The sequence below is a fragment of the Mastomys coucha genome, unplaced genomic scaffold (genome assembly GCF_008632895.1).
Source record: "Mastomys coucha isolate ucsf_1 unplaced genomic scaffold, UCSF_Mcou_1 pScaffold7, whole genome shotgun sequence".
Lineage (NCBI taxonomy): Eukaryota > Metazoa > Chordata > Mammalia > Rodentia > Muridae > Mastomys > Mastomys coucha.
Genome location: NW_022196913.1, coordinates 7148824 through 7171708, shown reverse-complemented (window position 1 = coordinate 7171708; position 22885 = coordinate 7148824). Strand labels below are relative to the sequence as shown.

Below are 22885 nucleotides of genomic sequence, written 5' to 3'. Positions count from 1 at the left end.
GGAAAGGGAGTAGATGGAGGGAAAGGGACAGAATAGAAGGGGAAGGAAAGGAGAAACAAAGAAAGGCTGAGAGAGAGAGAGACAGAGACAGAGAGAGACAGAGAGACAGAGAGCACACAGACATAAGTAAACTGTGCTCATTTCAGGAGTGGTGACAACACCAGATTAATTAGGATGGAGTCAAAGTGAGGCACATATTGGCTAAGAAGGTGACATGTGGGCGAATGAGTCTGACACCAGAAAGCAAACAGAGTTCTGCATGGCAGAAGTGTGTGGAAATTTGTCATCAAAGGAAGATTATAAAAGGGTTGCCTCAAAATTTCCCAATATAGTTCTTAAAAATTCAACATGGTCTCCACATTTATATATAAATAATTATTTTGTTTGGAAATGTCAACTGGAAAATACAAAGCAAAAGAAAGCTTCTCGTGACATAATATAATTTCTTCATTATTTTTTTCCTCCAAAACCAACCCAGATGGAAAAGTGGTTTGAGGCAGGGCGTGCCTTAATTAGCTGCCTGAGGGACCAGAGGTTCGGGTATGACTCATGGGAGTCACTTAGCTTCAAGCCACCCAGAGGATGTCCTGAATTACCCAAGTTGCCATCTGGAAATGTCGCTGTGGAATGTTAGGAACATCAGCTGCCAGAGCTCAGTTCAGGTTCCTCTTCCTAGAAGATTATTAACCCTTTGGTGCTTGGTTCTAGACTAACCATTCTTTAGTAATAATAAAGAAAGAAAGATTTATTTAGTTGTTTTTATTTTACAAGTGTGTGTTTGCCTACACTTATGTATGTGAATCATATGCATATCTAGTGCTCACAGAGCACAGAAGAGGACATTGGAACCTTCTGGAACTGGATTTATAGAACTCTGTGAGCAGCCGTGTACCTGCTAGGAACAGAATTCAGGTTCTCTGGGAAAGCAGCCAGTACTCCAAACTATTGTGCCATCTCTGAGGGTCCCCTGGCCTAACTGTCATTTACAGTCATTAGGAGAAATACATTGGGGTAGTTAAATAAAGCAATCTAACCCCACTCCCCCTTGTTTTACAGAGGAGAAGGTTGGAATGGAGCAGGTAACTGGGTTCTAGGTCAGATGACCTTTAGTCATCCTCTTCTTCTTTACAAAATCTGCATAGCACGTGTTGCCACTGATGAAGTCTCCTTGGATGCTGCGTTTACCACCTGGGGGAAATCATTCCCTCCCTGCCATGTGCAGACAGAACATGACCTCAGCCCCAATTCACCTGTTCATGTTCATACAATCTACACAGCGATACCTTCTGACATTTAGAGATAAGCAGTAACATTACTGCAATAACCTCTATCCAGGGAGAAGTACCCTTCAGTAATCTGAAAGTGACACTCTGTGCTGGGGAGACAGACACAGATGTAAGCAGTACCCACAAGAGACCGACAGACAGTCAGCACCAAGTCACCAGCTGTCCTGACTGTCATTCATAGAGTGTTCTATGAGGCCATTTTCATATGAAAGTGCACTTTGTACACACTTCCCTTTCAGCCCCACTATGCTTCCCTTACCCGTGTCCCATCAATCCCCTTTATCCTTCTGGACAATTTGCTTCTGCTTTCCTGTCGTCTATACATGAACAATGTTATGTATCTACAAGGTCTAGAACCCACAAGTGAAAGAAAACATGCAATATTTGTCTTTATGGGGTTGGCTTAGTTCTTTTAATATGCTTCTCTTCGCTTGCATCCACTTCCCTGCAGATGGCATAACCTGACGTCCTATTATTTGAGAATATTTTTCTGGAGAGACTCCTCCCTCGCTGTAGAGCCAGTAGTGACTCTGTGCCACTATGCCTTCAGTATGCTAACCAAATTATCTAGAAGCCACACCGCTGACCACTTCCTCTATCAAACTCTCCCACAGAAAACCAATACTCTCTGCCCCCAGTCACCCCTGGAAGTGTGTTCTGGGCGATGAGGGACAGCTGCTACAGCCAGGAGCCTGACAGGAACAACACGCAAGTGTCCAAAGCAAAGCTTACGGGGCACAGCCACCCACTTGCACATTCCTTCCCATGAAAATTCTAATAGACGCTCTGGGCTGTGCCCTGACACCTACCCTGCTCACTGTTTCCTGTCAGGCCCAGGTGCTTCTGCGTGTGGCTCTGTATGTAGGGCATGACTTCTGTTACCAGTGACATGTTAGTTTATTTATTCCTCCATGTCAATCATTTCAGTGTTTGTATATCATACCGCATTACAAAAAAATAATTCTTGGCACAAACTTCAGAACACTATCTCCCAATGGGCTACTAAGAAGGATCCCTGCTGTCAGAGGCTAAATGACATGAGTGAATTGCTTTGATAAAGCTGGCCAGTGTCTCTTAAGTATGGGAGAAGCTAAGATACAAAGATATTCATGATATTCAAATTACAATCTCTCTGTGTGCATGCATGAGCATGCATGTGTTCATGTGTGTGTATGCGTGTCTGTGTCTGTGTGTGTGTGTGTGTGCTCACGCTCATGTGTATGTGTGTCCAAGAACTTCTACAAAAAGAGAAATCTAATTAGTTCCAAATATAACCAAGCATATCTCTGTGGTCCTGACAATGGTGAGAGAATCCTAGTTGATGCTGCTCAGTTGCTGTTCACTAATTAAAACCTGGAATATTCTGAGCTGTCTACTTTCTATTCATAACTTATAATTTAGAACATACTGAGAACAACTGTTGGTAAGGGAGACTCCAGGCACAGGCAGAAGCCGGAGCATGCAATTTCACATGAATAAATACATTTGCTATGTTTAGAGTTTTACCCCTTGAGGCACATAGCGTATGTGTTGACATTAGGACCTCTGAAATCCATGAGGTCACACAGGTGGGCCGCATAGACCTATTGCCAAGGCAACAGCCACCATATTCCCAGAATCCATTGGGCTCACCTCCCACCTTTACCTGTGACCATGTTACCATCCATATATATATAAGAGGAACACCCCTCCCTCTCTCTCTCCTCCCCTTTCTCTTTCTACCACCACTTCATCCCTCTCTCTCCCAATAAACCTCTTACACGTGGAACTGTTTTGGCCTGGTGTGCTGTGTTCAGACGCAAGCTGCTGTTCTAACACATCAATACGCATGACTCCTGGAAAGAGCCTGCATGGACAGAGCTCATGTTAAAACATGTGTAATGCTTGTGAGAAGAAGACTTGGAAATGTTAAGAGGTTTCTAAGAAAACGTGAGGGAGCCCATGAACAGGTGACAGGGTCATGAAAATCTTTGTATAACTGCCAGACATGGTAGCACACCTATGCCAGCAATCCTCCCTGCATTTGGGAAATAGAAGCAGAAGGATCAGGAGGACAAGAAGGATCAGGAACCAATGGACAGTTTTGGCTGCATAGAGAGTTTGAGCCCAGCCTGAGATGCAGGAGACCCCTTCTTTAAAAAAAAAAAAAAAAAAAAAAAAAAAAAAAAAAAAAAAAAAAAAAGTCTTTTTGATCAACAATGAAATTCAGAGGCTACAAAAGAAATGATAAACAGAGGGACACAAAGGATTTATACAGCAACTACATCAAAAACAAAACCATTAAACTGATGTCATATTTCTTAGGGAATCTTCCAACTCAAAAGGCAGATGTCATAGGTTGCGTGAGCATCCCCAATAAGTTCCCAATTAGAGGGATTTAAATTAATAGTAGGAAGAAGGGCAGGGACCCCATAGAAGCATCTCAGAGATTAGCTACACCAGATGGCCAACAACCTATTTTTAACTGTCAGAATTTGTTCACCGTCAGGGAATGTGTTCACAGACTCCATCATGCCTGGAGAGACCACCCGACTCCCATCACACAATGCTTCAATCTGCAAATGCTCTTCACTTCGAAACAAAGCCTTTATTTCCTAATGTTTCAGAAAATAGACAGATGTGTATGATGGATTTAGATTTTTGATTTGTAGTGCAGGTATTTGAAGCTCTGTATGGTGTCTTTGTGGGGATGGGGGCTGTGTTCTCATGAGCTTGCAGGCCAAGGCCAGAGGGGGCCGCAGGAGTCCTACTCTGTCATTCCCTCTGAGGTAGTGTTTCTCACTGAACTCGAGATAGAGAACCAGCAAGCTCTAGTGATCCTCCTGTCCCTCACAACATCTGGGGAACAGGCCTGCATGCAGCTACATTAGGCTTTTTACATGGATGCTGGGGATTCTCACTCAGAACCCCACAACTGTGTAGCAAACACTCTTACCCACTGACTCTCTGGCCCCCTTTTTAAGAAAGAAAAATCTCCCTTTGAGAAAATGTCTAAAGGAATCAACTATGAGGAAATGTCTAAAGGAATCAACTATACCACTTCATGCTAGAATTCTTCTCTAAAGAGCAGCAAGGGCTTTTGGGACCATGCATATAAAGTAGATCCTGGTTCAAAGGAAGCAGAAGAGAGGAGTATTTGAACACAGTGTCCGAGGATATACATACCAGCCTTTGCAACAGCCTCAGTTGCCTGGGGACCCTGAGCAGGACCTGCAAAGAGAGAAGAGGTGTGAGACAGGACTGTGGAGGTTTCATAAATGAGTCATGTAAAGGTGAGAAACCCACACTAAGGGTATCTAACTTGCAAAGCCATGACTTTTTTTTTTCCATCAGAGACTGTTTGGCTGGGCTGGAATTAGAATCCATCATTCTAGCTCTGCTTAACTCAGAACCCATGAGGTCAAGCTACCTCATCATCTGGGTGTGCCTGCATCTGTAAGAGGGGTGTAGACAAGGTGACAAGACCAAAGATATCCATGGAGTGCTTACACTCTGCTTCATCCCGTCTCTGGCTTGATATTAAATTCCTTGCTACTGTGTGCTGTATTAAATATTTAACCTCAGTTGGGGGTTTCTACCCCACCTTAATCATTCAGTTCCCAGATCAAAGACACACAACTTTTATATTTATAAAAAGCCATTAATTCACTAGAGCTGAGCAGATGTCTACCTCTGAGCTATTAGAATCTACTTCTCCATCAATAACCCTGAGCTATGACTTGCCATGCTCCATCTGGGACACTCTTAACTCCAACAGGCCATTCCTCATGGCCATATTTTCATGACTCACCTACCCCATGGTGTCTTCTCTCTCCACCTTCTCTCTTCTCCCCTTGTCTCTCCTCTGACCCCAAGCCCAGGAACTGAAAACCCTACCCACCTCTCTTCTGCCCAGCTATAGACTCTAGTCATTTTTATTCACCAATCAGAGATAACTTGGGGGGAGGGGCACAAGGCTACATAGCATCACTTGGGTCTATGTGAGACTCTCCTCATCTCTGGGGGCAGCCAGAGCCAATATTTAGCATACATACATAGCAACAGACCAAACCTCGACAATTGTGTCTATTACGTCATTGTAATACAGGCATGTGGCCTTTCTCTGGAGAGTTTCTATTCATGAAAAATCTTGGGAAACCCAGATACAGCACTGAAGTTACCCTAAATTGTCTTAAAGATTTTCTGGATGATTTCTTCTATTTTCTCATAGGCAAGAGATGGGTACAGAAAAATAATAAAATTTTTCTAAAATGAAAACAAAAACCACAATGACGAGAGAGATGTCTCAACAGTAAACAGCTCATCAGAGGACCCAGGTTCCATCCCCAGGGCCCACATGATGGATCACAACAGTCTGTAACTGCAGTTCTTGGAGATCCAACACCCTCTCTGGCCTCCACAGGCACCAGGCATGCAAGTAGTACACCACACACATACAGACAGGCAAAGCACCTATTCACGCACAAATAAATCAATTTTAAAATTTAAAAGCACTGTACTAATAAGCCATCTCCTCTGGGCGGATTTAAGAAATGTAACTGTCCCATGAGTATCGCACAGAACACATTTGTGTTTAAATAACAGAAACGTAGTGATTACTGACATGAAGTACAAGCTTTCCTTTCTGGCAACTGGAGAATGTAGGACAGATAGATACCTGAAGTTGCTTGCCCAGACGTTACATATTGAGAAATCAATTCTGTCTTTAATTATGTGTTCCTGTGTGCGTGGCAGACAGCTTTGGGTCCCTCTGGAGCCGAATAAGAGAACTAAGCTCCTCTGTAGGAGCAGAGAAGCCTGTATTACCTCCAAGCCACCTCTCCAGCCTCTGACTTTACAGATTTTAAAGTAGCTTTTGAGTGTAATTTTTATACCATAAAATTGACTCACTTTGTGCACAGGTAACGTGTCTTACTCTCTAAGGACTGGACAACCATCACCACAGTTAGTGCAGTCTTTATTAACGTTCTACAAAGAAACCCTGGAGCCTGGCGAGGTGAGTTAAGGGGTTAAGTTATAGCTGCACAAGCATCAGGACTTGAGGTTAATTCTGAGAATCCACATAGAAAGCCAGGTGCGGCTGCATGCATGTACAGCCTCAATATTGATGGGGAACGTGTTGGACACAAGAGGACTCCTAGAGCTTGTTGGTTAGCCAGCACGCATGCACACACACAAAATCACATGTGCATGCATGAGCACATGCGTGGGTACACACACACTCACGCACGCATGCATGCATGTGCACACTCACAAATCTTGCACCCTCCAGTGATCACCTCTCAATCCTTCACGCCCAGTCTTTCGAAACCACTAAACTATTCTAAAGAGTCTTGTCCATTCCGATTAGTTTATATAAATAGAATCACATACCATGAATATTTTTACTTCTTGTTTTTTGTTTTGCGTAATGGTCTCAAGGTTCACCTACACTGTAGCAGATGCTTCTTTATTCCCTATTATTGTTGAATAATATTCCAAAGTGTAGGTATACAACATTTAACATTTTGTCTGCCAACTGAAGGACAGTTATTGCTTCCTTTTAGCTGGTATGAATCATTCATAACCTGAATGAAAATTTAATTTTCACACACAGGCAATCTTTCCTGGGGATGTAGAGATATGGTTTTATTTTTCTATGAGTGAAATTCATATTTCATGCAGTAAATTTGACTTTCAAGAAACTGTAAAACTTTCTAAAGTGGGTATGCATATATTCCTAACCTATGTGTATGTCATTCAGTTAAAAACTCCATTTACAGAAAGCTAAACAAGACAGGGGAATCATTAGAAAATAGAATGTATAACTTTTAAAAGAGTTGTTAATAGTTGAAAATAGCCTAAAGCTATTCCCAGCCTGAGCCGTGAGCCCTTTGGGGATGGGACAATCTTTTCACAGTGGTTGCCTAAGACCATTGGAACACACAGACATTTACATGACGATTTGCTACAGAACAGTAGCAAAATTACAGTTATGAAGTAACAATGAAATAATTTTATTGGGGGTCACCACAACATGAGGAACTGTATTAAAGGGTCACAGCATTAGGAAGGTTGAGAACCACTGAACTAAAGTATCAATTAAAAGGAGTTTGGTCAAATACACTGTGATACACTGGGGACCAGAGATGGCTCAGTTGGCAAAGTGTTGGCCACATAAGCACAAGGACCTGAACTTGGGCTCAGAACCCCCATAAGAACCCAGACATAGTGGCTTTCTTGTGATCCTGTTGCAAAAAAGACCAAAACTGGGGGACTTGGGGCTGACTGCCTATAGGGAGATGGACAGGAGGACCCAGGGGCTCTCTGGCTATGGTTAGACAGAGATGGGGGGATCCTAGGGCTCATTGGCCATCAAGCATAGCCCGAGGAGTCGCAGATTCCATTGAGAGACTCTGTCCTGAAATCCAAGAGAGATAAACACCTTCTGAAAAGTGCCACTATAACTTGACCTCTGACCTCCACATGCACACACACACACACACACACACACACACACACACACATGCACACACATACAATGATACACAAATACGGAAAATAACAAAGAAAATCTATATTTATTGACCAACAGATATATTGCTTGGCTTCAACACTGGTCATTGCAGTATTTTTAGCTGCTCTCTGCCAGAAAGATCACTTGCTATGGACAGATGAGGCCATAGGATAAGCTCTGGGCAAAACATTATGGATGTAAACAACATTTACCATTTCTGGACCAAGTATAAACTACAGATAATCTGAAGGATTAGGGTTAGATATCTAGTCCTTCAGAGCTGCCTGCTCCCTCTGGGACAGTAATTGGTCACATTAGGGGTAAAGGTGGCTCCCCCAAGAACTTGTAACCATGTGTGAGTACCTGTTCCACTACCAGACCACGATGGACTAGTTGTAGAAGCAAGAATAAAATGTGTGTTAAGATGTTCATGTATGGGGTTCTTTGTTATCAGTCACAATCTGCTTTGTTCAGGCTACCATACGTAGCAAACACTGGAAAGTACGAGCGCAGAGAACAAAACAACCTTTAGCATGATTAGTAGTTTAATGTGTAGAATGGATTCTGCAGTGCTAATGGACTGCTTTGAGGTGGTTGAATCCTTTGTATTTACATTTTTCTTTGGTCTTTGACAAATTAGAAAATGATACTCCCATGTTAGAAGAAGCAATAATTATATTTCCATTGTAAAAACTCAAAGGAAGTCTGCGGAGATTCCTTAGTGGATCCAGGCACGTACTGCTCAGCCCAATGACCTGGATTTACCCTCTCGGACCCACACACTGGTCACAGAGAACCAACTCCCACAAGCTGCCCTCCACATACATGCATCATGGCACGCATGTGCAGGTGTGTCAACACACACACAGATAAATATTTTTTAAAAATTAATCAAATGTATAATAGAGATATCTCCATCCTTTCTCTCATCCCTAACTGTGATTGCTGCACAGCCTCCTGTTCAACAGAATATGAAGTGGGAAAACTGGGGGACTTAGGATAGTAGCAGCTGACCCCATGTGGGAACGAGATCTCCCTTAGGGGAAATCTGCTTGTTTCCTAAAGTGAAGGGAGGTGAAAAGGCGATCAAACCAGTATAAGGACCCAGGGCAAGAGCTTTACCAGTTCTCAGTTCACCTTGGGTCTTTCCCTCCCTAAAATTGTAGAATAGGCTGGGGATCACTTAAGACAATTACTGCCAGAAGACAGCCTATCCCCGCCCCTCTCACCCTTAAGTCCGCTGCTTGATCTAAAGTATGTTCTTTGATGTCCCCTCCTTTGCAAAACAGGGTTTTCAACAAAACAAGCAAACTTGAAGGAAAACCAGAGAAGCTGCTTTTTGATTTTTGAGATGACTATCTAACATCTCAGGGGATCGCCGTGGCAACACTTCAGTCCAAGTTCAGACTCACACTGGCCCAGGACTGAATCTGACTGGTGCAGACAGATGACCGGTGCCAGCCAGAACAGGAGGTGGAAATGGCATTGATGTCACCATCATTGTTAGCAGCTAGGAATTTTTATCCTTTTCGTTGTTTGAGGACTTTTTTCCCCTCCATTATCTTCAAAGAACTTGGGGAGTCAGGTGGGGATTATGGACAGAAGGTAAGAGGCTTCCAGATCTAAGGCAAGGACCATAAATAGCTTAGCAGCCTCCATGGACTTCTTTGTAACTCCAAATCACAGGCCTAAGAGATGGCCCCCAGCGGGCTTCGTCTAGCAAGCAGAGCATTTCACCTCAACATCAGAGCACAAGATGCCCAGACTACAGTATTTATTAAGATGTGTAGTGTGCAAAGATGTGCAGGCCAGTGAGATGATTCCTTGAGTAAAGTTACCTGCCATTAATTCTGAAGACCTGAGTTCTATCCCTGGTACTGACACAGTGGAAAGAGAGCGCAGACTCCCACAAGCTGGCCTCTGACCTCCACACACATGCTGCAGCACAAGCACAACCACAAACATACACACAAACAAACAAATATATGTAAGGTTTTAAACTTACTCTGCCATCCAGAGCCACATTATGTAATGAACAAGTGAAATGTGAGGGGGATTAGAGAAAGGACTGAAGAAGCTGAAGGAGTTTGCAACCCATAGGAAGAACAACAATATGAACTAACCAGACCCCCACCAGATCTCCCAGGAACAAACCACCAACCAAGGAGTACACATAGAGAGCTGCTGTAGCCTCTCAAACAAGAGTGAAGCTGGACATTGAAAAGTCACTTGAAGTTGCGATTATTCCAGGTTGAGTGTTGTGAGTCTGAGTCTGGAAAGGTTTGAAGGGAGAAAGTGAATAAAGGAGAGAGAGAGAGAGAGAGAGAGAGAGAGAGAGAGAGAGAGAGAGAGAGACTTGTAAATTCAGTTTCCAGTTCTAGGGGCTCAGATGTAATCTTCTGGTTTCCAAGGGTACCTGGTACACATATATATATATTCAAGCACACATGTACACGCATGCACACACACACACACTCACACACAGACAAAGAGAGTCAGAGAAAGTAAAACTAACTATTTAAAAAATAAGTACAATATCCAAGGTTTCCCTTAGGCCTCCATACACAATGTGCATATTGTGCATGTACAGCTACATACACTTGCATGCACATATAAATATACAGAAGAGAAGAAACAATGGACAGAAAAAAGAGGGGGAAGAAAAAGAAAAAAAATGAGTGGCTTAGGACACACCCATCTTTGCTTCTCCACTCCCTAAAATTCTCAGAGGATCCTGTGCCTCTTCTTCTAAACCAGCCTTGGATACAGAAGTATTGCTGGTGTTGCTGATTGACTTCAGACCGCACATTAAGCAAGAGTTTTTAATGGATGAGCACCAGAATTTTGAGAAAATACTACTTAGGAGTTTAAAGTCACATCCAGTTCACCGGCCAGCCTCAGGCCGCCCCGCCCTGCCTTTCTACCCTAAGGACATGAGATATGGCTGGTTTGCGAGTGAGCACGGTACTGGACTGTCTCCCACATCTCTTCCTCATTCAGTTCTCTGGCTCCACCTCAGCAGTCACATCCCTGTACTTCAAGAGGCAAAACAGAGGGGCCCGCAGCCTGCAGAGCTTTTCCCGGCTTTACTTAATTAGAGAGCTAAGAAATACTTGTCTCGATTCCAATGAGAAGACAAGCTAACGGGTGCAATTGTATGGGGAGTTTAGCATTTGGGAAGGTTGAAAATGGAATGCCAGGATGGACATTTAGGACCAGCATGTGCTGAGCAGACTTTGTGCTCTGATCATTAGACCCAAATATCAGTGTGGAAGTGGCCTGCTATGTGGAAGGCTCTTTGGCAGCCCTAGCTTCTGACCTCAGCAATCCTTGAGTTTCGAGATCTGTATGTATAAGCTTGAGGGCAAAGATCCCTCTGGATAGCCTTTCCTGGATGACTGTCCTTTGATCAGCCTCACTGTGGCATCCGTGGGTTTGACTAACACACACACACACACACACACACACATGCATGTGCATGCATATCTCATTTGTACTCATAATTTCAAATTCTTTCTCTTAAATGAGTCCTTTAGAATTAAGTTCTCTTCCCAAATGCAGATACATCTCTCTGGGATCTAGCTATTAGCCCTATGCTGACATAATGTAATGAAAGTAAAAACCAGAGAGGCTAGGTTGCTTGCCCAAGAACACACAGCCAGGAGGTTAGAAGGATCCAGATTTGAACTCCACATAGCCTGGTTCCACTTGGAATATTTTTAACCATAATACTTCATTGCCTCCTTTTGTTTTAAAATAAAGCAGTTGGAGACCTTTTGAACACTCAATAACTGATAATTATTTTTCTTATTTAAAACTGCCTTTGTAAAAACTCTATCCTTATTTTCAAAAACCATATAAACTGAAAACATAGAGTGGATAAATCAGGAGATAGAAGATGATTTATTTCATGTAACTTCCTCTCTAATACTAATTCCCTGGCATTTTGCTCTTTTGCACTTTTTATTACAATTATTTATTTACTTTGTAGGGGAGGGATGCCACAACACACTTGTTGAAGTCAGAGGACCTGGGGATTGAACTCAGGTCGTTGGGCTTAGTGGCAAGCACTTGTACCCACTAAGCCATATACCTGGCCCCTGGCAGCTTCTTTTAAGGTAACAGTTTTCAATCCATGGTCTTCCTATCCCTGGCCCCATCCCTCCCATAGATCAACAATGATGGAAAAGAAGCCATGTTTCTGATATTCAGTTAACTTCCCAAGTACACAGAGACAGTTGGAAACCACCAGTTTTGGTAGTTGTTCTACTAAGAGTCATATAATTTATAGATGCAGTGGAGGGTGGGGTGGAAGAAGGAAACTGAATCTAATATGCAAGTCGTATTTTTCCCACTTACACATAAATGATCAGAACCGCCATGAAAGCCGATAAGCATGTTCAGTTACAATTGACATCAAATTTACATACTCTTGTGCATGTGTGCATGTGCTCGAGCTTGTGTGTATGTACATGTGTGTGTGTGTATGTACATGTGTGTGTATGTACATGTGTGTGTATGTACATGTGTGTGTATGTACGTGTGTGTGTGTGTGCTCTCGAGTGTGTTTAATTCACTGTACGTGTGTGAAAGTCTTTCATTCCTCAGGCTTTGAGATAGGATCACTGGCCTGGAACTTGCCAAGCAAGTCAGACTAGCTACACGTCCCAGGATCCACCGGTCTCCACCTCCCTGTCACTAGTTGGCCACCATGCCCTGCCTCATTTTATTTTGTTTGTTTGTTTGTTTGTTCTTTGTTATGTGGGGTCTGCGGATTGAACTCAGGTCCGAGTGCTTATAAATAAGCTTCCTACTGGTCTAACTGTCTCCCCAGATCCCTTATAACATTTTACAAGTTTACTAAGTTTACACATAGCTTCAGAGTTTATAATTTTTGTGACTAGAACAGTGACTACATTCTCAGAGTCTATGCTAAGTACATTAGCACTTCCGTCTTTTTCTTATCAGTTCTTGGAATTGAACCCAGAGACCTCATTCACCCACGTAAGTAATGTGTCTCCGGGCCACATTGCAGCTGGTCCTGTCTCTTACCCAGTGCCCCACCCCCTCCTCTCTGTCTCTGTCTCCCTCTCTCTGTCTCTCTCTCTGTGTCTCTCTCTCTCTGCCTCTCCCTCTGTCTCTCTGTCTCTCTGTCTCTCTGTCTCTCTGTCTCTCTCTCTCTCTCTCACACACACACACACAGAGAGACACACACATGCATACCATAAACTAAATTTAAAATACAGTACAAATAGAAAGTAGAAATGCAAATTTCTATAGCAGTTTATACCTCAAGGTTTTGAGAGAGAGAGAGAGAGAAAGAGAGAGAGAGAGAGAGAGAGAGAGAAAGGTTGTCTGATTTAGTCATTTTCAAGATAAATGTTGCCATGGGTTGGAAACAACAGGAAATCAGCAAATCCCATGTTTTTTCTAAGAAAGGAACTTTGGAAAGTGTTAAGCTCACTTGTAGTTGTGGAGACAACACAGCTCCAATCCATCTCTAGTCCCCAGAAAGAGTCTTTGTCTTGGTTCTTCCCACATTCCCTTCCCTTACACCCTCGCAAAGCTTCAAGCACTTTACCCTGAATTCCTTCCCTCAGCAATTGGGCAGTACAAGCCTAGCAGGAGAAGCTATGTCAAGTGCCAAGCCTGCTGGCAGTTTAGAATACAGATCTAGGTAGCCAAGTCCTAACCACTAAAATATCTCTCATTTATTGAGTGCCTACTGGATACCAGGTTCTTCCACAAGCTAGCTGAATCCTTACTGTATGCTCAAAAGGGATTGTGAGCCAGACATGATGCACACCTATAAGCATGTGGAAGATTCAGCCTAGAAGACAGAGAGTTCAAAGCCAGCCTGGGTTAATAGCAAGCTACAGGCAAGCCCTAGCTCCATAGAACACCATGCCTTGCAGAGAAAATGCATTGCATTCAAATAAGGGGTGTGCCCAGGACAGCTGGAAATGGCAGAGTAGGTAGAGAGGGGACCAGCCTTTCTCTAGACCCAAAGCTCGCTTTTCTCCTACACCCGACAAAAGCTCGCCGCTCCTACAGCATCCTCACAGGGATGTTAGGGCATATCTGTTGGACTGTTTTCTTGGAACTTTTCCAGTGGTCAGACACTGGGCTGAACCTTTTCATTTGCAGAACGGTGGTCACCTGTGCGGTTATGCCGCTTAAAACACAAATGTTGACGTATGCGCCAAGCACCTGAGCTGTTTTAGTTCTTGACACTGGCTTAATCAGGGGACCTCCAGTCAACTACTCACAACTGATAAGAACTGGAGGGAAAATGGAGTTTTCCCGTGTTTGGGTGGAGAAAGACTCAGCTCTTTCCTCCCTGGGTGAGAACTAACAGTTAACCATCTCACACATCTAAGATTTTCCGGAAACTTGCAGTGAACTGCTGGGCAGGAGCCCGTCTCAGAAATTTGTAAGGACGGATAGGAATCTAGTAGACAGCGGGAGCCAACAAGAACATTTGATTCTGCACGACTTTGAAGTTCCATGCACAGCTCTGGGATCTGGTACGGGGCAGGCGGTGAGGACCACTCAGAAATGGCACAAGTGACCAACAGATGGGAAAGCCCCCATGCTAAAGCCTGGGAGAAGGAACGGTGCAGGCCCGGAGTACGGTGATCCCCCTCCCCCGTTTCTTGCATCCCACGGATCAATTCCAGCCTGTCCAGAAGCCGTACGGCCCAGGGAGATGGAGGGAAAGAACAGAGTTGCGCTCCCATAGCTCTTTCTTCTACTTACTTGCTCCGAGGTGTCATCCCAGCTCCGGGCCTCTTCCTGGGACTTTGAGAAGAGGGGCAACCCCAGGCACAGCCCTAGCAGCAGGAGCATGGCAAAGCCGGAGCGCGCGACCTCTCTGGGACAGGGAAGGTTTTTCAGGGAGTTGGAGGAACTGCGGCTGCAGAGAAACACGCTCCATACAGCCCCGCCTCCACCAAAGCCCCTCCCATCAAGGTCCCCTCCCCCTTTATGCCCTCCTGGACAGCCTGGGTCTTGTCTCCGCCTACCACTACCCCAAGCCACGCCTCTCTGTCCCTTGGGGGTTTGGGGGGGGACATCCTTGGTTCCGCCCACAACTCACCCTTGTGATCCCTGGCCTCCGAGTTTTGCCTCCCCTGGGCTCCAAGGTTGACCTCAGGCCAGCTTCCTGCATGCCCGCCTCCAGGGCCCGCCTCCAGCTTGGGTAGCTACTGGGTCCCCATGGTCAGTCCCAGAAGGAAAAGACTCCAGACCTGCCCTAGTTGTGTGCACAGCCAGACAAACTTTGCCCTGCTGGGACCCAATCTTGTCCTCCCATCCTGCACGCAGGGAGCAAACTTCAGTGGAACTTGTTTCATCCTCCTGTAACTGCCAGATACATCACCCCAGCCCTTCATTCCCTGCTTTCCTTCGCTTTATGGACCTGCATAATTCATGTTGCCAAGAAATGGAAGATCAGTGCACCGGGCTCACCCGAAGCCTAAAGTTGACAGGGGCCCTGCCCTTAGTATCTGCCACCAATGCTAGAGTCACAAATAACACGAGATGACAACTGATGATCTAAGACACACAAGCTGCATTGTCCCATCTAATGACATTCTGGTATGGGGGACAGAAAAGAGAATCTGTGTTCTCAGAACACAGAACATTTGAACCTGTATGGATGTTAGCTGGGGAATGAATGGCATGCATCTTGATTATAAAATGCTGATTCTACTTCTGACTCGCCACAGGAAAACCATTGCCTGTGAACCTGCCACGGCCTGACCTTTTGCAACCTGGGGCCAGTCTTTTTGCCCTGTACATATAGAATGTAGCTGGGCTATGTGTTCAGTGCAAAAGGCAGTTGTCTCAAAGACATATTCTGGGTCTCTGGCAATTCTATCTATGTAGATAAGGTGAGAAATGGGCTTCTGTGACCAAAAATGGGGAAGTGGCTGCCCCCATCCTAGACACTGTATGTCCTGTTAGATAGCCAATGATAATCATGAGGTCTATAGAAACACAGAGAGGGTTGGCAGTGTGATGGTGGGTGGAGGGATGTCAGGTCACTTTGTAGCTAAGTTAAAACACACAGGAATACACTTTACAAAAAACAGCAACGGTGGGCGTCATGGTTTGAGCAGCTACCTCCTCTTAAAACACCCCACTTACTTTTTCTTAGAGCAATGGTGTTTGTTCTGCAGAGAAATCAGGGGAAGTTTGAACAAGCAAACTTGGTGCTACTGTGAAATAAATGAAAGGAAGATCCTTGTCATCAACATTAAATCATTTAATTAGCCTAATCACCTAGTAATTTAAAAAGCACACAGCCAGCAGGAAGAAAGAGGTCGCTCCAGCCAGGTTTCCACACAGAAACCACATAGAAACCTAGCAGCAAACAGGTTGTTTACAGTTGCTATTCTTACTAAGGAAGAAAACCTCAGATATTCTGCAATCGGCTCCACTAGCTCTCTCAGAGATGAATAACTATTTGCGAACTGAGAGTTCACATTGCAATGGACAACATCAGGTTTTTGGAAGAGGGACAGTAATGGCTACCATGATTTAGGGGCTTTCCATCTTCTTCATCTCTTACATTCCTTCTATCCTGCAATGTTAGACAGGACCATACTTACCATCCCCTCCCCCACCCCCGCTTCACGTGTTACCTATTATCAAAGGCTCTCTAGCTAGGAGTCACAGAAGCAACATGAAGAAGAAGTATGTTTTGCTTTCTTTAGACCGAGGATTCTCCCTCTTCCCAGAACGGAGGTACTGACACACACCTGCTTTACTTTTTAGTCAAGTCTCTTGATGTGATCAGAAGTTCTTTGAAAACTGGCCTGTTTTACAATTTCTAGCATTGTGCTCCAATAGCACTGGAATAATCTTCTGATGAGTAGAATGAGATATAAGACACATGAAGTGGAGAGTTGCTAAGGAAGGAGAGGACTGGTCCACACTGGCCCTCCACATGCCTTGGTAGAGGTTCTGCACTGTCTGTTAAAGGACCTCAGTTTATAATAGCCCACTTATAGCCCATCGACTTTAGAGTGGACCAGGGCAATACACATTTAAGACAGAGCATGCTTTGAGTTTAGGGGTTTGCTTTATGTTTCCACCAGACCAGCAATATTAATTGCTACACTATCCCACGATACATGACAAACACACCATCTGAAGCTTCAGATCAACCATGTAACCCTGAGTATATACAACCAACATATCCACAGAGCATATACACTCTAGCAGTTATGTCCAGCCAGTCTCTTCTTCATTTTCGTCTCTGAAATTCTTTTAGACAGGGACAGTTCTGGCTCAGAAATTTTGACTGTGGGTTAGTAACCCTGTCCCTCTGCTTGAGGTCCAGAGACTGAGCCACAGACCAGACAGCATACATGGGACAGTCAGAGGTCCCTGGCATAAATATAGCAGAGGTCTGCCTGGTCAGGTCTTAGTGGGAGAAGATGCTCTTAATCCTCGAAAGACTTGAGGCTCCAGGGAAGGGAGAAGACTGGTGGGGTGAACACCTTCTTGGAAGAAGGAATGGGATGAAGAACTGTGGGAGGAGAGGCTGAGGGGGGCAATGAGGGAATGTAAATAAATTAATTAATAAAAATTGGAAAAAATGAATAGAGGGATTGCACTGCTCCTCAAACGAGACATATTTGAATGAAGGTTAAGGTGTTCCCCAAACTACTATGTCCTCTGATACTTATGAAAGAAAAGGGGAGCCAAAGGGAAGAAAAGAAACCAGCGAAGGAGAAAGGGGCCAAGGAAATGATGAGGAATGTATGAGAGAGTAAATGGCAAACTAGATATTATAGTTGAAATAAACAGTCTTTTTAAAAACCCATCCACCATGCACAATAAATATGTGCCAATAAAAATTAAATAAAATCTACAGTAGGAACTATAGATGGCATGTGTGGAGAGCTGAGGAACGCCCCCACCATCCCTGATTGCGAGAGCTCAAGGGGTAAATAAGCCCTTTCATGGTTATGGGCCAGTCAACTGGCTCGTTTCTGCTGTGGGAGCCAGTAAGATTGCGTTAGGTAGCTTTACCTGAGTGGCTGACCATACAGTATTTAACCTGGGGGGTTGGCTTTCCCCGGGGGCAGAAGAAGCAGAAGAAGATTGTGAGAAGAGTGTAAAAGGTTTCCTGAATAAACCGCGGGAGAAGAGCTCGAGTGTGTCACGTCGTCCTTGCCGGTTCGAGGGTGGTTGTGACAGGCATGGTGGGTAAAAACCCTTTCTGTGTAAGCTTGAGGACCTAAGTTCAAATACCCAACACCCACATGGAAATCCAGGCATGACTACATGGTCACCAGTAGTCCCAGAGCTGTTTGAGGCAAAGGCAGAATCATTGGGGCTTGGTGAGTGCCAGCATAGCTCCAGGTGTGGAGAGCCCTGTTCCCACCCATGCACCAACTATTGTACCTGTTTTCTTCACTCCCAATTCTTATTTCTTCAAGGACCCTCTACCCAAATTCTACTCAGAAATAGCCTCAGCCTTCTCCAGCAATACACACTTAAGCATTTCTCTCCCTTGAGAAAGTTTAAAGCTTAAAAAACCCAGGGCTAGGGCTGCAAGGTAGGGATCGAATCTAGGTGCTTGCTCCTGTGAGAGAAATGTGCCATGCCTCTAAGCTAGCATCCCTAGCCTTTAGCTTTTTGAGACAGGTGATCTCAAACTCTTGCTCTTTCTATTTTAACTTCCCCAATGCCAGATTTGCCGAAGTATGCTCCCAGGCCTGAACTGTAGTAAATACCTGATGACATTGGAAGGCCCAATTAATGTTCATTTTTGCCTTGTTTTCCAGATGTGAACAACAACAACAAAAATCCAAGCTGATGTTTCATGGTCTGGCATGAGCTGAAAAGAGCCAGCTGCCACGTCTCCTCAGCATCTACATTCAAATGGAATTCAAAGCCAGGCTAATATCTCTGCTGAAACATTTATCAGTTAAGCAACCACTTGTCTGTACAGATATATCCAATGATCAAAAATCTTGTAATCAAAAGCAGAGTCATTTGAACTTTCTTTTGAAATGATCTAGTAACATTTAGGATTGTCATCGTTACAGTATCTGGAATTATCAACAGGACAAGTCTCAATATATCTGTAGGCATTTTCTAGATTATGTTAATTAAGGTAGAAAGACTCATCCTAACTGTGGGTGGTGCCATCCTATGGGCTGGCTGAAGTCCTAAGCTGAAGAAAGAAAGAAAGAAAGAAAGAAAGAAAGAAAGAAAGAAAGAAAGAAAGAAAGAAAGGAAGGAAGGAAAGAAGGAAGAAAGAGGACTAGTGAGATGGTTCAGCAGCTAAGAGCACCAACTACTCTTCCAAAGGTCCTGAGTTCAAGTCCCAGCAACCACATCGTGGCTCATACCACCCATAATGAGATCTGACGCCCTCTTCTGGTGAGTCTGAAGACAGCTACAGTGTACTTATTTATATGAATAATAAGTCTAAGAAAGGAAGGAAGGAAGGAAAGGAGAAAGAGAAAGAAAGAAAGAAAGAAAGAAAGAAAGAAAGAAAGAAAGAAAGAAAGAAAGAAAGAGAGAGAGAGAGCAAGAGAGAAGGGGTGGGAGGGAGAGAGGGAGGGAGGGAGGAAGGAAGGAAGAAAAGAAGAAAAAGAAAGAAAGAAAGAGAGAGAGAAAGAGAGAAAGAAAGCTGAGCATCAGTGTCCGTCTCTGTGTGTGCTTCCTGACAGTGGAGGTCATATGGACGGTGTCCCTTCCCTTCCCCACCACGATGGACTACGTCCCTTGAAGCATAACCAAACTAAACTCTTCTGCCTTCAGTTATTTCTTTTCAGGTATTTAGTGACGACAGTGAGAAACAGATACAGACACTCAACAGCACTGGTACTCCAAAGCAGAGTCTTGGCCCTGACTCGGAATTGTCCCTTGGAATAGCACAGAGGAATTTCAAACACGGATGGAATAAGACACACATTCTTTCCCCCCTGCCCCTTGTACCTGACACCCACCTGGTATTTTCTATGATGCTAAAGCCAGAAGGCAGAGAACACAGCCGCACCTGAAGGCTATGCCCACGGAGTGCTTTCAACCTGAAAGGCTGCCAGTTGTGTCTCAGGCAGATGTTGGGAGAGCTCCAGAGAATGTGCCTGCCAACACAAACATGTCTCTGGAAGGGTTCTGGCTCCTACAGAGTGTGGGTTTTATGGGTGGTGCTGAGAGATGTATCACACACGAGCTGAAACCAGGATCTGACTTGGCAGCATTGTTGGGTTCTCTGGAGGTGATGATGGGCAGGGCGCCTCTGGCTGGCAGAGAGGGAGCCTCTGTGGCATGCAATGCGGTGTGCGACAGGTACCAAACACATGCGTGCTGAGCGGATAATGCCACCCTCTCTCTTCCAGAATCTCCACGCTGTCTGGAGAGAATGGCCTTGCCTCTTGCCAGTTTATAAAAATCTTTGTATACATCTGTTCTGGTTTGTTTTAAAATTCTTTTTCGGGTATTGCACTGGGTTACATAAAGCCATATTCATGCAAGTATACACTATACTTTGAGTACCTTTCTGCCATACCCCACCACAATTTTCTATTCACCCCTTCTTGGTCAGCCTCCTTAGTTGCTGTAGACAGGTTTACTTCTACTCCCCTGCTACATGCACATACATGATTTAATCTGTTTTTATAAAATCTAAGATCCAGGGTCTGGAGAGATGGCTCAGCAGTTAAGAGCACTGGTTCTTACAGAAGACCCGGGTTTGATTTCTAGCATCGGCATGGGTGAGTCATGATCACCTGGAGCTTTAGTGCCAGGGAATCCAAGGCCCTCTTCTGACTTCTACAGGCCTGTGGTACACATACAGCCTCTCGACTACACACACATAAAGTAAAATAAAATAATAAAAACATCTAAGATCCACAAATGAGAGAAAATCTTGGCCTCTCTGAGAATGACTTAATTTTCCTAATATGATTATCATGTTTCTTGAAAATGATATGAATTCGTTCCTTTTTATGGCTGAAACAATCCCATTACAGATTTTTTTTGTCAGAGAAGCAAATCAATATTTTCTTCCTCAACTTAGAATTCTTATCTTCCCACCTATTGTTTAGGTTAATTCTAATTTCTAGAGTGTTCTCAGGAAATGGAGCCTGGAGGGAAAGAAAGATAGCATTCTGGTGTGCCTGACATTTTCTAGGGGCTCTATGTGCTTGTGTGGGTAATAGTGTGTGTCTGAGTATGTATGTATGTATGCATGCATGCATGCGTGTATGTGTGTGTGTGTGTGTGTGTATGTGCATGCATGTATTTGAGTGTTGTCATGGTTTGAATGAGAAATGTCTCCTATAGGCTCAGATATCTGGATATTTTTCTCTGGTGGTCTCATTTTTATCGGGGCTTAGGAAGTATGGCCTTGCTGGAGGAAGTATGTCACTGAGGGGAGGCTTTGAGAGTTTAGAGCCTCAGCCCACTTCCAGTATGCTCTCTGCTTCACACTTGCAGCCAAAGATGTGATTGTCCCACTTCTTGTTCCCACCACTGTATCTGCTACTTGCTGCCAGGCCTCCCTGCTGTGATGGACTCTTATCCATCTGGAATTCTGTCATCATGCTGCTGCCCCACAGCAGGACTGTAGCTTCTACAGATATGTGCTGGTTTGTCCGTGTGTTTGTGAGTATGGCCACTCTCTGCATATTCTCTGCCATAGTTTTGCTTTTACTTTGAATGACCTTATCAGAAATAACAAGAGCGAGGGATGTAGCTGGGTGGCTAAGCATTCACCTAATATCATTGGGCCTTGGATTTGATTTCCCCAGTGCTGTCAAAAATGGGGAATAAAGAGAGTATTTTTTAGCTTCTATCAGCTACACTAGGCATGCATATCAAAAGGGAATGCTGGCCTCTGAGGTTCTATTATACACAGTCATTTCTCTATTCTGCTATTAATTGTGTGACTTAACCTTGTAATGTAATATCTATCATTCAATCAATCAATCTATGATTCTATATCTATCATCTATCTACCTATCATCTACCTATTTATATATCTATCTTTCCATCATCTATCTGTCTATATATTATCTGTCTGGCTGTCTATCATCTATATATCTATCAATCAATCTATATATCTATCTCATCCCTCTCATCTCTATTTATTTCTGTCTCCTTTGAGTCAAATTACTACTGTGTATTCCAGGCTGGCCTCAAACTCATGACCTTCCTGCCTTACCCTGCCCAATTGGGATTACAGGTGTCTGTCACTGTGCCCCACTAGCCTCTCTTGTTTAAATATTTTTCAGGTTTTACCACCATGTCAACAGGAATGCCAGCATGTCTCTCCCTCCTATCAAGAGCACGTCTAATGTCTAATGTAGCTTCATGACCACAAAAGGGAAAGAAAACTTATGGACCACATGCCAGCATGATGCTAAGTGTTTTCCATGCCTTACCTTATTTGCTCCTCGAGATAATCTGCATAGCACAGACCAAAATACAGCTTCAGAGAAATGCATCAACTTCCCCAAAGGATAGAGCTGTGAACAGTGGAGCTGGGGTTTAGTAAACCGAAGGTTGTCTGAAGAACAGCTGCGGGGCTTTCCTTTCCTCGTAAGGCTGCTGTGTTTTTATTGTATGTTCTAGTAGATTCCAAATCTTTCAGAGCCACTAAATTCTCAAGGCTACTGAGCATACCAGGCATATCACTGGGCAAAACAACACACACACACACACACACACACACACACACACACACACAATATCCTGCAGCTCTGGGCCTCTGAGCACACATCTCCAGAGCAGGGCATGAGCATACTTCTGGACCTGCTTTCAACCTCCAACATACAGACAGAAAGGAGGGGCAAGGAAGTATATGTGATAGATTTTGTTATGCACAAATGATACACTTAGTAGAGACAGAAAGCAAAACATTTATCTGCATTATTATTGGCACAACTACAAACTTTGCTATTTAACACAGCACAAATGTATTGTTTTAGACTGCTGAAGGTTTGTGATTAGTTAGAATCTTTGCCTACATCTCCAGCTACTGCAGCCTACCTGTGTTCTGTGGCTTGTGGCCCTGCTTTCTCATGGCATCTCCTTTCTGACTTTCCTGTTCTCTCTCTCTCTCTCTCTCTCT

At 44.0% G+C, this 22885-nt stretch overlaps 1 protein-coding gene across 1 annotated transcript in view; it reads right to left on the bottom strand.

Annotated features, from left to right (window-relative positions):
- The window catches only part of Itih5 (inter-alpha-trypsin inhibitor heavy chain 5), a 104298-nt gene extending 89551 nt beyond the window's left edge, over positions 1-14747 (bottom strand). The window contains exons 1-2 of the mRNA XM_031358994.1: positions 14542-14747; positions 4452-4496 (exon numbers count right to left, since the gene is read on the bottom strand). Coding sequence (XP_031214854.1) covers positions 4452-4496; positions 14542-14631 — 135 coding nt within the window. The 5' untranslated portion in view covers positions 14632-14747. The remainder of the gene's footprint in view (positions 1-4451; positions 4497-14541) is intronic.
- Positions 14748-22885: the final 8138 nt, after the last annotated feature.